The sequence below is a fragment of the Arachis stenosperma genome, chromosome 3, assembly GCF_014773155.1.
Source record: "Arachis stenosperma cultivar V10309 chromosome 3, arast.V10309.gnm1.PFL2, whole genome shotgun sequence".
Taxonomy (NCBI): domain Eukaryota; kingdom Viridiplantae; phylum Streptophyta; class Magnoliopsida; order Fabales; family Fabaceae; genus Arachis; species Arachis stenosperma.
In genome coordinates this window covers 166,544,830-166,560,671 of record NC_080379.1, presented here as the reverse complement: position 1 = coordinate 166,560,671, position 15,842 = coordinate 166,544,830, and the positions used below count along the sequence as shown (strand labels likewise).

Genomic DNA, 15,842 nt, shown 5'->3' with positions numbered 1-15,842 from the left:
ATTTATTTGGTGATTTTAATTTGTATATATATTGTTGTTGATTGGTACATAAGTATTGTCTTGTAAACCAATTTAGGTTGGTCGAGTAATCAGTTCCCTCATCCAAGGGTAATGCAGTCTTGTAATCCATACGATAATCATAACCACTATTACTCACTATTTGATATCCTTAAAAAAGAAATAATTATATACAGTTCTTCTCAAGTATTATAATAACCTCAGCTCACACATTAATATACTAAGCAAATATATGATTATATTATATATTATTATGGTTCTGCAAGGCAAGCAAGCAAATGAATCATGCCATTGCTCCTAGTCTAGTCACCTTAGTGAACCTGAACTTTGCTTGCGGGCAATTATTCATTGCTGTCACAGTAATAGGCTTCACTTTCTCAAAGCTCTTGATGATCACCAAGAACAACAATCTGTATGTCACTGCCATTCCTATCAATATAGCAACATCATTCCATTTTGAGTAACCAATTTCCACTTGCCACAAGTTTCTAAGTATCTCTTCCCCACTAATGTTTATCATATCTCCTCCATCTTGATTATTGCCGGTGAATGTTAGGCCTTGAAACTCGTTCTTGAACAATCCTTGGTATGCATACTTGTGGAATGAAATGTAATGCAAAGGGTATCTCCAAAACGGTTTAGGGATATCGCTTGGAAGCCTATAGAATCCACCATCCAACATCATCACTCCCAATATTCCGGTGCCGAAGATTATGCCTAGCAGGAAATTGGGGACAATGCTTGCAACAATCATCATGAGACCCTCAACCAAAAAGACAGAAACAAAGAGTACAGATGTAAAGTAGATGAATTCTTGGTGTCCTTGGTGAAGTCCAACCAAGTAATAAACCACTGCTCCAGGGATGAGTGACATCAATAGCAAGAATGGAACTGAAGATAATGTGTTGCCAATGGTGTATGCAGTTACCCCATAATGTCCATTCAGTCTTTCTCTTTCAAACACCTAATTATGGATCATTTCACCAACATATTCAGTAATTTGACATGATCATATTCAATAGTGGATAAATAGTATGTAAGGTGGTGATAATTATGTTACATAGTTTGTTTTTAACAGAAATAGTACTTTACCTTCATATCTTCCACAAAAGAAGGGAATGCACCAACAGTAATGAAGGTAAGGAATGTAACAACAAACACAAGCAGTGAAGCTCTGGCCTGACATCAAATAAATTGAGATTTAAGTCTTTAACATTAGGTTTATTAAAATTTTTGCTGCAAATAATGTAGCTATGATTGCTGAATTTTGTGCATTATGTGTCTCAAGGTTGATTTGTGTACCTGAATTGATTCACTGCTTGAGCCAATGTCAAAAAACATGGTACCAAGACTTAAAGCCAGAGCACCATAGATAAGTAGGCGCAACCAGTGGTAGCCTACTTCACGATACATGTTCACAAAAGATCTCCTAGTAAGGACCATGCACTGTGTTAAAAAATCAGCATGACTTTTCTTCTCCATTGCATCTGAGTCCTGCATCCATTATTAAGACTTTCAGCACTTGTACAATTTGTACTGCATATGGACATTAGATCAATTTTCAAAAAATTTGTACTCACCCTTTTATTCATTTGAGCTATTTCTTTATGAACTTGGTGACTAATTTCAGATGAATCATATGATTCAACAAGTATATGAATTGCTTCTTCTGTGGTTAGCCCTCTAGCTAATCCTTTCTCAGGATCCTCCTCCTGAAACAAAGAGATAAATTGGTTAAGTTTCTTTGTAATTATCATTGTAACCTTTAAAATAAATTGTTGTTCAGTAAAAATCTTAGAGTGATTCATATTCTACCTACCTGTTCAAAATCCTTGTTAATAATTTTTACAAAGTGATCAGGAGGATTCTGGAGACTTGGGCAAGGAAAACCATTTGATGAGAAAAACTGCAGCCAAAAACAGAATTCAATAAGCCATTGATTTACAGCAACAAATACATATATGGACAAACCATACTGATTTCTAACCTTATTGGCAGCTGAGACAGGTCCGAAGTAGACTGTTTTACCAGAAGAGAGGAGACAGAGATTGTTGAAAAGCTGAAAGATTTCATTACTTGGTTGATGGATTGATGCAATAATAGTCATTTGAATTCCATTTTTTTTATTTAAGCTTGCAATTCTACTCATAACATAATAAGAGGCTGCACTATCAAGTCCACTTGTTGGTTCATCAAGAAACAAGAGTCTTGGATGTGTTAAGATCTCAATGCAAATGCTAACTCTCCTCTTTTGTCCACCACTAATTCCCTTAGATCCCCACCCTCCAATTCTTGTGTTGATGGCATCTTGCAGGCCCATTTCTCTTATTGTGAACTCTGCTCTCTCCTTCTTCTCTGATTTGGACATGGAATCTGGTAATTGGAGCTGGGCTGAGTAGTATACAGCTTCTCCAACTGTCAGTGTTGTCAAGATAGTATCATCTTCTGTGACATATGCCTGATTTGATTTCATATAGTTAGAGTAAAAACAAAAGATTAATATATATAGATATTTCTTTAATAGTATGTATAAAAAAATAAGTTTATATTTTCTAACAAAGACTAGAACATTATTCTTACAGATGTTCCATATGCCAGTGCTTGTTTGCGGCCATTGATTAGGATCATCCCAGTCTGCTTTGACTTTGAACCTAATCTCCCTGCAACACATGAGAATACTTTAGTTAATTTCATTTTGAGGTAAATACCAAATTGGTATCCGAAAGATTCTAGTGACAAAATAGTACTTGACTTTTGTTATTGATAAAATAGTCACTGAAAAATTTTTAATTTTGACAAAATCACCCAACCATAACAGGATGACGTCACAATGAACAAAAAAACACTGGCCGTCGGAAGAGAGCTCTGACGATGATAGCAGAGAGCTCTGGCGACGTTTTCAGTTTCTTCTTGGTGGTCTGGCAGAAGGGGACGCGAAAGGGAACGCAGGGGCGTGTTGAAGAAGAAGAATCGGCCAACACAAAGAATGCGACGAGGTGCAGTGGTGTACCATTGTAGTCTTCTTTTTCAGCTGCCATGGTAGAAGGGACGCAGCGGCGTGTTCATGAAGAAAAGCAGCAAACACGAAGAAGAAGAAGAAGGTTGCTAGAAATGGCACCGGAAACATCGCCATCATCGGAGTTTTCTTTTGGTGGCCACATCAGCGTTTTCCGTTCATTGTGACGGCATCTTTTTAAGTTGGGTGATTTTGCTAAATTTTAAAATTTTTCAAGGACTATTTTGTCAATAACAAAAATTTGGTATCATTTTATTAGTACTAGGAGCTTTCGAATACCGATTTAGTATTTACCTCTTTCATTTTATAACTAGAACTTAAGAAAAAGAAAAAAAAAAGGGAAAATGCTAAAAGTGAAAGATTTTGAGTGGCTTAAAAGTGTTATATGTGACTGACTGACTGTGACATCAGCATGCTAAAAGTGTCATTAGTTGTGGACAATTATAGTAAATTTGACTCTAGAATGTCAACCATTTAAGGCTTCATGATGAATAGTAGTAGCATGTTATAATTTCACAATCAAATGACTCATAAAGTCAAGTGCATGCATGTTATAATATCAAAGTCTGATATTTAGTTTGGTTTGCTAGTAAACTATGAAAAAGTCATGTTATTTGTATACTCAAAAGTAAGTATTAACTAGATACTTGATTTAAAAGTGAAAAATAAGATTTTAGATGTTAGAGTGGAAATGATTTAAAAAATTAAAGGCACAAAACGAAATGTTGATATGAAAAAAGGATTACCTGCTAAGGCATCAAGAAGAGTAGACTTTCCACAACCAGAAGGACCCATTATAGCCAAGAGTTGCCCTGGTTTGGCATAACCTTTTAGGCCCTGAAGTATTGCTTTCCTTCCATTCTTGCCATCTGAGACTGTCACCCATAGATCCTCCCATGTTATGAAAACCCCCTTCTCCTCTTGATGATCCACCTCGTTCAAGGCTTCCACCTCAAATGTGGTCTCATATTCCAAAACGGGTAGCATGTTGTTTGGTAATTCACAATCACTAGCATGAGGCTGAAGAATAGAGCTCATTGTGAGATCAGAGTAATATGCAAGTGTGTATGTGTTAGTGTAAGAGTGATGACTAGTAGGGGAAGGTAGGAGAATTTGGTACACTGAATCTGCCAAGGCTACCTACTATATAGTAACATGTTTTGTCTGTTATGTAGTAATTGCTAGTAGGAAAGTGAAAATATGATAATGGAGATCAGAGTTAGCTTAGAAGGTCAAAGAATTCAATGTTCTTTCAATATATACTTGGATTCCTTATTGTGATATGTGAATTGGAGAATTCTCTTACTATATTTACTATTTCTAGATAGGTCATAGGTAAATATATTGTTTTATTGAGATTAATCACTATGCACTAATTACCATGCAATAAAATGCTTCATAAAAAATGTATACAAAGATGATATGTATATATAACATTTCTTTGTAACTGAGAATATATAGCTTTATACTACCAACTTTTGTTTGGTAAGAGTAATAAGTGATGAAGACCAGCATAGATAGTCACGTCATAAGCACGTCATGAAGCAGTAATGGATGAAGCAACCAAATTTTTCTCTTTTTTCAGTCTTATTTCCTGATTAATAAACTTGGGTTAATTAACAACTAGTATAATGTATGTATCTATTATATGTTTCCGAAAACATTCTAATGCTCTCTCCTTTAATTTCACTTTCCTTAAACATATTGTCTTGACTTAAAACTAAACAAGGTTTAGGTAAATGAGGCTCTTTAAACAACTTAGTACAGGTGATAAGCGTATACAAATTGATACATATTGTAACACTAGATAGATGAATGGAATTAATTTTATAAACAATAAAGGTAACAACATATCTCTATCTCATTTTTTCATCTACTCCTACCTAACACATATAGGGATAGGGATAGAGATAGGCCTCCTTAGTTGAAAGTTTGTAGTCATGTAGAAGGGTCCACCGTTACTTCATTCATAAATTAGATAAAATGATCCTTATTATGAAGACAAGGAATGGAGTGGAGACACATCATTTACAGCTTGTATTATAACCGGGAGTGATTTATAGCCAGAAAACCTACCTGATTACAACTTAGAAGGTGGTCCCATGATGAAACCCAACAGTAGCTCATCAAGTTTGGTTGTATTTGAATCCACACTTAATTCTGGGCCACACCCCAAACCCACTCCTCACTTAACAAACTTTCAATAAGAGAGACTTTGATCCCAAAAAACAAGTTTAATACATAAGAAATTAACTAACTTAAATTGGTCTAGTAATCAACTCACTATCTATCTAACCAAAAAAAAAAAAAAAAACTCACTATCTTTTTAAACAAATATTTGAATTTTAAATCTATTGATTTATCAGGTTGAAAAAATAACTTTATATCCGAAAAGTATAGTGTTGGATTATTGGTAAATCCAAAAGTAAAAAAATAACATAAAAAAAATAAAATAAAAAAAAAGGTGTATGAAAAAGATTAAATAAATTCAAAAGAGATTTATGTTTGAAAAACAAAAAAAAAATTCACATTTTAATTGTTTAGATATGAGAAAAAAATTGCTCAATTTTCATGCTATACAAAAAGAAAAAAATCTTACCTACAAGAAGATTTTGTACAAATTTCCTCTTATTTATAAAAAAAAGACAAATAAATCCTTAACCTTTTGATACGTAGATATTGAAATTTTCAAAAATTTGAAAATACATTTAAGTCTCTGACCTTTTTAAAATTTGGACATATCGATCCTTCATATAGTTATATTCATTTGGATCTGTCAGACTCAACGAAAAATCAAACATGACTCCCATTGCACTAACCTGGTTGATACGAATGCATATGTGAAAAAGTTTTTAAAATTTGACAAATTTGACTCAGGAATCGATATGTTCAGATTTTAAAAAAGTCAAATACTTAAATGTATTTTTAAATCTTCAAAAATAAAAAAAAATCAAAAATCGATTTGTCCTTTTCTCTTTATTATCTATTTTAGTTTGGTGAATTATATGGTAAAGATGTAAGTTTACAGATTTTTCCTTTAATAGAATAAGAAAGATATTAATAAAGGTAGGACTTATATTTTAAATAATAATAAAATAATAAAAATAATTATAAAATAAATTATATTCTCTCCCTGTACCACTCCAATCTGTATAGGAGAGTCTCCCTTTTAGTTTTTTTAATTAAATTACGACATCTAGTGCTCATTAAATGAAATGTAGGGTTTTCATTGATTAGGTTAGGGCAAAAGCGAAAAAAAAAATTAGCTAACAACAAAACGGGGGACGAATCCGATTTTTTCAAGAACGTGTTTTTAGAGTGTAATTTAGTCATGAATTAAGAGAAAGAGAAGCTAAATCCTTGTTATGTTGACAAAAATATAATATAACATAATGAAACATTGAGAACGAAAGGCTTATTTACTTGAGCAAGATAGGTTGAACTCAAGCACAAGTAGCTTATTCTAAGATACCATGGTTTTCAGATACAGGGCTTGCTCTATCATTAATTCTAATCTCTCTGGTGAAAACTTTTGTTGGGTGATTGTTAATGGAAGCAGCAAGAGGTTTCAACTTCTCCTTGCTTTTTGTAATAGCCAAATACACAACCCTATAAACAACAATCATCCCAAACATGATGGCAAGATCAACCCACTTGGAATGCCCCATTTCCACCTGCCATGTGTTTGTCAAAATGTCTCTACCACTAATAATGGTTTTTGCACTTCCACCTTCTTCCATGGAAAATTTTAAGCCTTCAAATTCATTCTTGAAACATCCTTGGAAAGCATACTTAAGGAAAGAAAGGTAGTAAAAGGGGTATTTCCAAAATGGTTTTGGAAGATCGTTTGGCAGCCTGTAGAATCCACCAGTTAAGATGGTTAGTCCTTGAATTCCGCCGGCAATGCTCATGCCGGTTACGAAATTGGGAAACATACTCCCCACAACCATCATCAGGCTCTCAACCCAAAGCACAATGGCAAATAGAACAGAAGCAAAGTACACAAAGTGTTCTAAACCTCTCTGCAGCCCTGAGAGGTAATATATTATTCCTCCAGGAATTAGACAAATCATTAGCATATATGGAAGTGCTGAGAATATTTTGCCTGTGAGAAAAGCAATAATACCATAGTGACCATTTAGTCTCTCTCTTTCAAATACCTACAACAATCAGAGGAAATATTTTCAGTTAGTTAATTTATACAAGAAAGTACAGGAGCATAGCAATCTTACCCTCATTTCCTCCATTAATGGAGCGAATCCTCCAATAAGAGCCATGAATGCCAGAGTTGATATCAAAAAAGTAAGCAGAGACCCTCTTCCCTGAACCATGCATGAAGATATTATATTAACTTGTTAACCTTGTGCATTACAAGTCATAATGTTAATTGCTTTTCATAGTTTACTTACTTGAATTGATCCATTACTTGAGCCAATGTTATAGAACATGGAACCCATGCTAATAGCTACTGCAATAAAGACAACAAGAAGCAGCCAGTAATTGCTCAAGTCACGAAACAATCGCAGCGAAGATCTTCTCATAAGAACGAGGCACTGAGTGAGGAATGTGGCGTTGACCCTCTTCTTCCCAACTGCTCCTGAATTCTGTAGGTATGCAAAGGTTAGTTTTTCATATTTGGCATAGAGATATAGGTTTTGAAAAGTTTGGTAAGGAATGTATGTAACATGAACTTACACTTTCAGTTATTGTTGCCACTACATTATTAACTTGGTTTTTAATCTCAGATGATCCATAAGACTTTACAAGGATGTCAATTGCTACTTCAGCAGTAACTCCGAATCCAAAACCTTCTTCAACATCCTGAATAAATAACAAGAATTTGATGTTCAGTATAGTATCAAACAAGAATGATGAGGTAAAACTCAGAAGTAAAGGTTACTTGCTTACTTGGTCAAAATCTTTGTTTATGATCCTTAAGTAATGATCAGAGGGATTGTGGAGAGCTGGGCAAGGAAAGCCATTTGAAGAAAAAAACTGCGCTTGGATAAAAAAAGAATTCTCATTATATAATATTAATATCTATCTGGTTGGTTCTGCATAAGAATTTTGGTGGCTAACCTGATTAGCATGAGACGCTTGACCAAAATATACTGCTTGACCAGAAGACAGAAGACAGAGATCATGGAAGAGTTCAAAGACTTCACTACTTGGTTGATGGATTGAAGCAACAATAGTTCTTTGGATGCCATCCCTTAGGCTTAGGCTTGCAATTCTTTTCATGACATAATAGGAAGCTGCACTATCAAGTCCACTTGTTGGTTCATCAAGAAACAGAAGCTTTGGGCGTGTTAGGATCTCAATGCAGATGCTGAGTCTCCTCTTTTGTCCACCACTTAGGCCTTTAGAACCCCATCCTCCAACCCTTGTATCAATGGCATCTTGGAGTCCCATTTCCCTCAGTGTTATATCAGCTCGTTCCTTCTTCTCAGAAGTGGACATGGAATCTGGAAACTGGAGCTGAGCTGAGTAGTATAAAGTTTCCCCAGCAGTCAAAGTTGACAGCATAGCATCATCTTGTGTTACATATCCCTGAAACAAAAATAATATTTATTAAGAATGCATACAAATATATAAACTAGTAAATTGCCAAAAATTGATTTCTTAAATGTCTTGTCTAAAATATAAAAACAACAAATAAACACTTGAAAGATTTAAAAAAAGTGATAAAATTAAAGTAACTAATTTTTTTTAACTAAAATTCAGCTAGCTGTGTTTTTTCTCTAGCTTTTACTTATTCTTCCTCTCTCTTGTTGGATTAAAAACATTATGTTTGAATGATTAATTATAAGTGTTAATTTCTTAAATGGAACGGTCTTGTCTATATATAGTAATTTTGTTGTTGAAATTAAAAAGGTTTAAAAACTAATTTCTCATAAATTAAACAACAATTTGTTAACTTTATCGATAGATATTGTTTCTCTAATGTTACTATTTTACTAAGAATTTGAACTCTTAACTAGTTATAATTTTATATCTGGGAAGGGAAAATTGTAGTTTGGTTTACCGAAGTTCCATAAGCCAGTGCTTGTTTGTGGCCATTGATTAAAATTTTACCCGTCTGTTTGACGCTAGAGCTTAATCTCCCTGGAAGAGAAAAAAGAAAGTTATTATGCAGAGCAGCAGATGATCCTAATATATTTGCTAATCAATAAAATAATAACCTGATAAGGCATCAAGAAGTGTGGATTTGCCACAGCCAGAAGGACCCATTATGGCCAAAAGCTTCCCCGGTTGAGCATAACCGGTGAGACCCTGCAGAATTGGTTTCCTCTTGTTTCCATCTGCAACAGTAACCCACAAATTCTGCCATGTCACTGTTACGTCTTCCTTTTCTTCTCCCATTGCTACTCTACTACTACTCTAGTTGTAGGGATATAAATATATGAAAGAGCATGGGCTTATATAACGTACGTACTAGTTGCCATGCATGAAGGAACTTTAAATGTTGGATCGGAGTTTGATAGATGTGGAAGCAGTTAGCAGTTAATGCTCGCTGGGACAAAGAGTTATAGCTAGCTAGGCTGCATGCATGCATGCATATGCTCTGCAACTCTCCACTTCCACCGCTGCAAACTAATTTATGACCAACCAAACACTGTCTCCTTTACAACATGTTTTATTTTAACAACCAAAAGTCAAACCCAAGTACAAAAAAAAAAAAAAAATGTTTTTCTATCATTATTCTTCTAAAATATGTTTCAAATTTTTATCATTTATACCAACTTTCTTTAGCTTTAATATATTTATACTTATTATTATTATTATTATTATTATTATTATTATTATTATTATTATTATTAATTGATATATACATATAAGATAACTACTCACATGAAAATTATAATTTATTTATTTATTTTTATTATATAAAAGTTGATATTAACTCTTTGTACATTATATTTAAGCCATATTTTTTCTTTTAATGATGTCGCATCATTAATTTTAATTACTTGACAAAATCTTAAAAATTAACCAATAAATTTTTAGTAAATAAAACTATAACTCCATGCATAATTAATTAATTAACTTATTACATATTATTTTTCAATAAAAATATAAAATATTTAATGTAATAAATATCTACATTAAAAGTATCATAATAATAATATTATCATAATAAATTTTAAGTTACAAATATATCAAATTTCATCCTATTTGACCTATTTATATATCATATATGATACTTTTAACATTATTACTTTATTTCACAATTCGTAATTTGTCTATAAAAAATATTTACACCAACAAATGAAGAGAAGTCTATCTACCTAAAAATGATTCTATTAGATAATTATAAAATAAAAATATTTATTATATTTTAAAAATAAATTTATAAAAAAAACTTTTATTATTTTTACTATTTATAATTTTTTTAAGTTTTTGTAGTACTTTACATATAATAATATTTTAAGATTCTTATAATTATACTTATTTTAATATGTTATTTAAATCAAAGAATTAATTTTGATCATTTTTTAATATTATTTTGAATTTGTATCGCTCGAGACATTGTCTGATAGAATAGATTTAAAAAAATATTAATAGGTATTTTTATTTTATACTATTTAAATTATTTTTATTAAAAATAACTTGTTCAATATATATCACACACACAAACCAATAAATATTCTAAACTTACTATTATAAATATCATTGAAAACCTATACGTATTGGAAAAAGAAAAACAAGTAAATGTAAAAAAAAAATCTAAATAAATACAAAAAATAAAATTTTCGTGCTACAACATAAAAAATTATTATAATTTCAAATTATAAAAGAATTCTATTATTCTTACCTTATATGTCATGAAAATCTGTATACACTAATAAGAGAAGAAAAACAAGTAGATGTAAAAAAAAATCTAAAAAAAAAACAAAAAATAAAGTTTTGTGCTACAACATGAAAAATTATTACAAATTTAAATTATAAAAAATTCTATCAAATTTCATCAAATTATACTTATCATAAAAAAAATTATCAAATTATAAATTACTAACTCAATAATTATTACATATTTAAAATTAAATTAAAAATTACAAATCAAAGTCCTACAATAATTTTTTGTACTATTTGATAAAAAAAATAAAAAAAAAATTATTAGACGCAACTGTTTCAAATCTAATTACACTCCAAGTTATATGACACTAAAGCATCATCTCAATTGAAGAATTTATACAACCTCATACTTATATTAAAAGTTAAAGTAAATGATTTTAACTTTTAAAAAAGCTCTCAACAATATATTGTTACTAAGACATTTGTCCCAATAAAACATACTGAAACTCAACCCTCTATTACAACAAATCTTAGAGGTAATACTAAAAAATTTTATTTATTCAAAACATCATTTTTATTGCTTATTTATATTCTTTGTTAATTATAAGAACCAACTTTACCAACACTAATATGATTAGATCTAAATGATATATCAATCAAGAGATTAAAAAAAAATAAATAAATCCAAGACACATCTTCAGATGAAGAACATACATATAAAGATGGAACAAAAGAGACAATAAAAAAAAACAAATCTAACAACAATCAAAATAAATAAATAAATACCACATAAAAAGACTAAGTTTATTCATTAAAACAAATGTAAAAATAAAAATAACAAATGAAGATGTAATTTTATACAATTTTAATATAAAAAAATTGTATTATAAAATATTTTAAATAAAAATACTTAAAATTTAATACTGATTTTTATATATATTAATTAATTTTTAAATAATATAATACTATTAAAATATATTTTATATTATTATTAATTTACCCGGATCTCAATCTAGTTAAAATATAAATACGTATTATATGTCAAATAGTTTAATTTAAATGTATATTAAATTATTCGATGATTTTTAACTAAAATTTTTATCATATTTTTATGTAAATAATAATCTTAAATGTTCTTAATGTTTTGTCCTATTATCATGGTGGATATTGGATATTATCATAAAAATTTTATAATTATCTTTATATGAAGATGTTTTTTTTTATCATTAGATTATAAATTGTATGATTCGATTTTAATGTGTTATAAAAATATTTTTTTTTAAATGTGGCTAAATAAATAAAATACATTTTAACACAAAATTTTTTATAAAAAAATATTTTTAACATCTTCAATTTAAGTAAGTGCCAATACCATTGCTGCGAAAAGCTCGTTGCGTGCACAACCTCCAACAATACCCTTTGTGGGAGCTAGATCAATGCAAATTATCATCTGATCTGGAACAATATGACATATATATATATATATATATATATATATATATATATATATATATATATATATATATATATTGATGACCATGCCATTTAGACTACTTTATATTTATCCATTCGTATAAATAGGAAGCTCCCTATATATACAAAATATTCTTTTTATCCGAAGATCTTTGGGATGAAACTTTAATTAATAATAATACAATAAGATTATTAATTGACAAATAAGAGGTTATATAATAAGAAGAATATTAGAGGCTAATAAAATTTGATATTTTTTACTAATAATTAATTGTTAATATTTAAAAATATATTATTAAATTATTATATTACTTATTAAAATAATAAATTTTCCTTACCGTCGAAATTTTCTCTTCTAAGTTCTAATAATGGAGTAGTACTAATTAAAGAGCGCTCCGTCATGAATGGTGGTATGGGTGGACGCAATGGTTTGTTGAGTAAACTGTTAACCATCACGTCCATTTGACCATTTGGGATCCATTAAAATCATCCACTGCATGATAATCATTCTGATGACGAATCTTAAAAGTTAAAATTGATAAATATTAGCACTAGCCATCCAGAAATGGAAAAAGAAACGTACATGTTCTGTTATATATCACATCAGAAAAACTAATAAGAGCCCACAGCTTTTAATAATTTTGACTAATATATGATCCGTATAAATATTAAATTATTTTTAATAAATAAATTTTATTAATTTAATTATATGTATATATTTATTAAAATATATGAGTATAATTTATGTTAATTTATATATGTAAATTTTAAAAAATAATATTGATATAATAAATGATGTATTTTATGTATATAAATTTTTATAAATATAAATATATATAAATTATTATTAATTAAATATTAACTAAGATAATATTTAATAATTACTTAGCATTGATTTTTTTGGATATGAAACATAGGATAGTGTAACGCAACGTTATGGATATTAGGGGTGTTATACACTATTGTGATGTCGGTGAATTGACGGCTAAAAAATCGGACGACTCGATTTCTTTGAAGAGAGAAGGAAATATAAATTGGACCGTCCGATTTATGTTGAGCATATATATTTTGGACAAGGAAATCAGACCCATCAATTTCATGTATGCAAATTTTTTTTGCTATGACATAACTCTAATCGGAGTGTCCGATTTAGGTTCTTTTAAAATTTGAAACGGTAGAAAGGTGGTCGGATAGCCTACTTTCAATGTTTATATATACTAACTCCCTAACCGAGCTCTCCACTTCATATTCTTCTTATCACAATCTTCAAATCTTCTGAAGCTCCTTTCTTTTCCTTCTCTTCTCCGGTGTTTCAAAAAAATTAATATCAAAGTTGAGAGTGTTCAATATGAGTATATTATCATGAATGATAGAGTTATGTTAAAAGTATATTATCATGTATGGACAGATTTTATTACAAACATTTGAAGGAGTAAAATTTGCATGTGAAAATCCATTAGATATTATTATTCCATTCACACTGTCCTTTGAAGAACTAAAAGGTGTGATTTGTGAGAAGATTGATTCTCAAATACATAGGAGAGTGTTGTGTATTTTATACAGATATTCTAAATCAGTATTTGGTGAGTTCGTTCAATTTCAAACAAAATACGTGACCAATGAAGCGAGCATGTAAGAAATATTTTCAGTATATCTTAAAAGTCGGTCCTAAATATCATTCATCGAGCTGTACATTGAGTTCGAGCAATCTGCAACGGACCGAGATATTGAGTTGGAAGATTATAACAGTGATAGCGAAAAAGAATTTGAAAGTAACTATGAGGTCGTTGATCCGGGTGTAGACGAAGATCAAGCTGACGACACTATGGCGGCAAATGTGGCGGCCATGGCAAATACACTAGCAAACTAGCATCCGTTTGAGGAGTTGACTTTCATGCAGTCATTGGATTTGGAGGCTATGCATGCACCGGAATTTCCTCAATATATAAATGCAGATATTTAATAATTTTAAATTATAATTTATACATAGATTTTGACGTTTGAGACAAATATTTAAGGATTATGTAAATAGGTAAAATATAGCATATAATTATCTGTCTAATTTTTATTTATCAAGTATTTATGTATGTTGAGGAATTTATTATTTCACATTTTTGTGTGGCTATTAATTTATTAAATAATATTTGATGACTTAATTTATTAATTTGTTAAATTTCAAATGATTGTGCTTGATTTACGGATCATAGATAGATTTTGTTATTAAGACACGTATTTAAGAATTATTTATCAAAATATAAATTTTGTGGTGTGATTGCAGCAGAGCTTCCTGTTGTGACGGATGGTAAATCCACCGTCGGAATGGAATTTAGTTCTAAAGAGGTAGTGATTAAGGCGATGAAATATTATACCATCCGTAAGTAGATTATCAAATGCATGAGTCGGAACCGACGACATTCTATGCTAAATGTACCCAATACGGCGAAGGTTGTGATTGGCTGATCAGGGTTAGCAAAATGTTTAGGAAGTATTGTTGGGAGATAAGGAGGTACGATGATAGTCACACCTGTACTAGGGGTCTAGGTCCACCATTTCTCAAGATCATTCGAAACTGGATTCCAACACAATTACATAAGCAAAAAAAGCCATTGGTAGAAATTTACCCATCTATAAAGGTGAAATCAATGATTGCGGAAGTACAATTAAAGTTTAACTATACCATAAGTTATCGCAAAATATGGTTAGCAAAGCAAAAGGCAATGGAGTCAATTTTTGGAGGTTGAAAAGTTTCGTATGAAGCTTTGTCCATATGATTTGAGACCATGTGTCACAATGAGCCATCAACAGTCGTTCATTTTGAAACACTGCTTACGTACTAGGAGGATGACTTAGTTCTTAATATTCGTATACTACACCGAGTCTTCTAGAGTTATTACCCTTATATTAGAGCATTCAGACATTGTAAGCCAGTAGTACAGGTAGACGAGACTCATTTGTATGAAAAATATAAGGGTTATTTGTTGGTTACAGTTTCATAGGATGGCAATAACAATATCGTGCCTATTGTATTTGCGATAGTGGAGGGAGAGACATATGAGGCTTAGCATTTTTTTCTTAGTAACTTGTGACAACATGTGGTGACACGTGATGGTGTAGGTCTTATTTTCGATCGACACGAATTCATTAGATCAGCTATTACTCGTAGTAACAGAACTTGGTCTCCTCCCAAAACTTTTCACATGTTTTATATCAAAGCTTGATCCAATAAATTTACAATAAATTTATTAATAACATTTTTAACATTATCATTATTATTTTAATTAAATCAAAATATTTAATAATAAAAATTTATATAATTAGGATGATTAAAATAATTAACAATGTAGAGCTCCAAACGATTGACGTCTTTTATTTTTCTTTTCTTTGATATTGTTAAAAGTTGGTGGTCCAATTTTTTTTCTCCAAGGTCTGATTTCTGCATTAACAAAGTGGAGTCGAAGGTAAATAAGAAACGAGTGAAATAAGAGCGAAAAGAATGAGATTTTCATCGAGTATATAAATAGAGAACAGGATGCAGGCA

General features: G+C 30.5%; 2 protein-coding genes across 2 annotated transcripts; both read right to left on the bottom strand.

Annotated features, from left to right (window-relative positions):
* Nucleotides 1-223: 223 nt before the first annotated feature.
* On the bottom strand, nucleotides 224-4,037 carry LOC130968205 (ABC transporter G family member 1-like). The gene is made up of 8 exons (XM_057893371.1): nucleotides 3,781-4,037; nucleotides 2,599-2,678; nucleotides 2,006-2,476; nucleotides 1,838-1,924; nucleotides 1,599-1,730; nucleotides 1,321-1,512; nucleotides 1,111-1,197; nucleotides 224-982 (listed from the first exon to the last, which is right to left on the bottom strand). The coding sequence occupies exons 1-8, from the start codon at nucleotides 4,019-4,021 to the stop codon at nucleotides 302-304; spliced, it is 1,971 nt and encodes a 656-aa protein (XP_057749354.1). The 5' UTR covers nucleotides 4,022-4,037; the 3' UTR covers nucleotides 224-301.
* Nucleotides 4,038-6,492: 2,455 nt separating this feature from the next.
* Nucleotides 6,493-9,397, bottom strand: LOC130967241 (ABC transporter G family member 1-like). Its single transcript, XM_057892057.1, has 8 exons — nucleotides 9,217-9,397; nucleotides 9,060-9,139; nucleotides 8,114-8,584; nucleotides 7,943-8,029; nucleotides 7,730-7,855; nucleotides 7,444-7,638; nucleotides 7,267-7,356; nucleotides 6,493-7,194 (listed from the first exon to the last, which is right to left on the bottom strand). Exons 1-8 carry the CDS (start codon nucleotides 9,395-9,397, stop codon nucleotides 6,493-6,495), a joined length of 1,932 nt encoding a protein of 643 aa, XP_057748040.1.
* Between the last annotated feature and the right edge of the window lie 6,445 nt (nucleotides 9,398-15,842).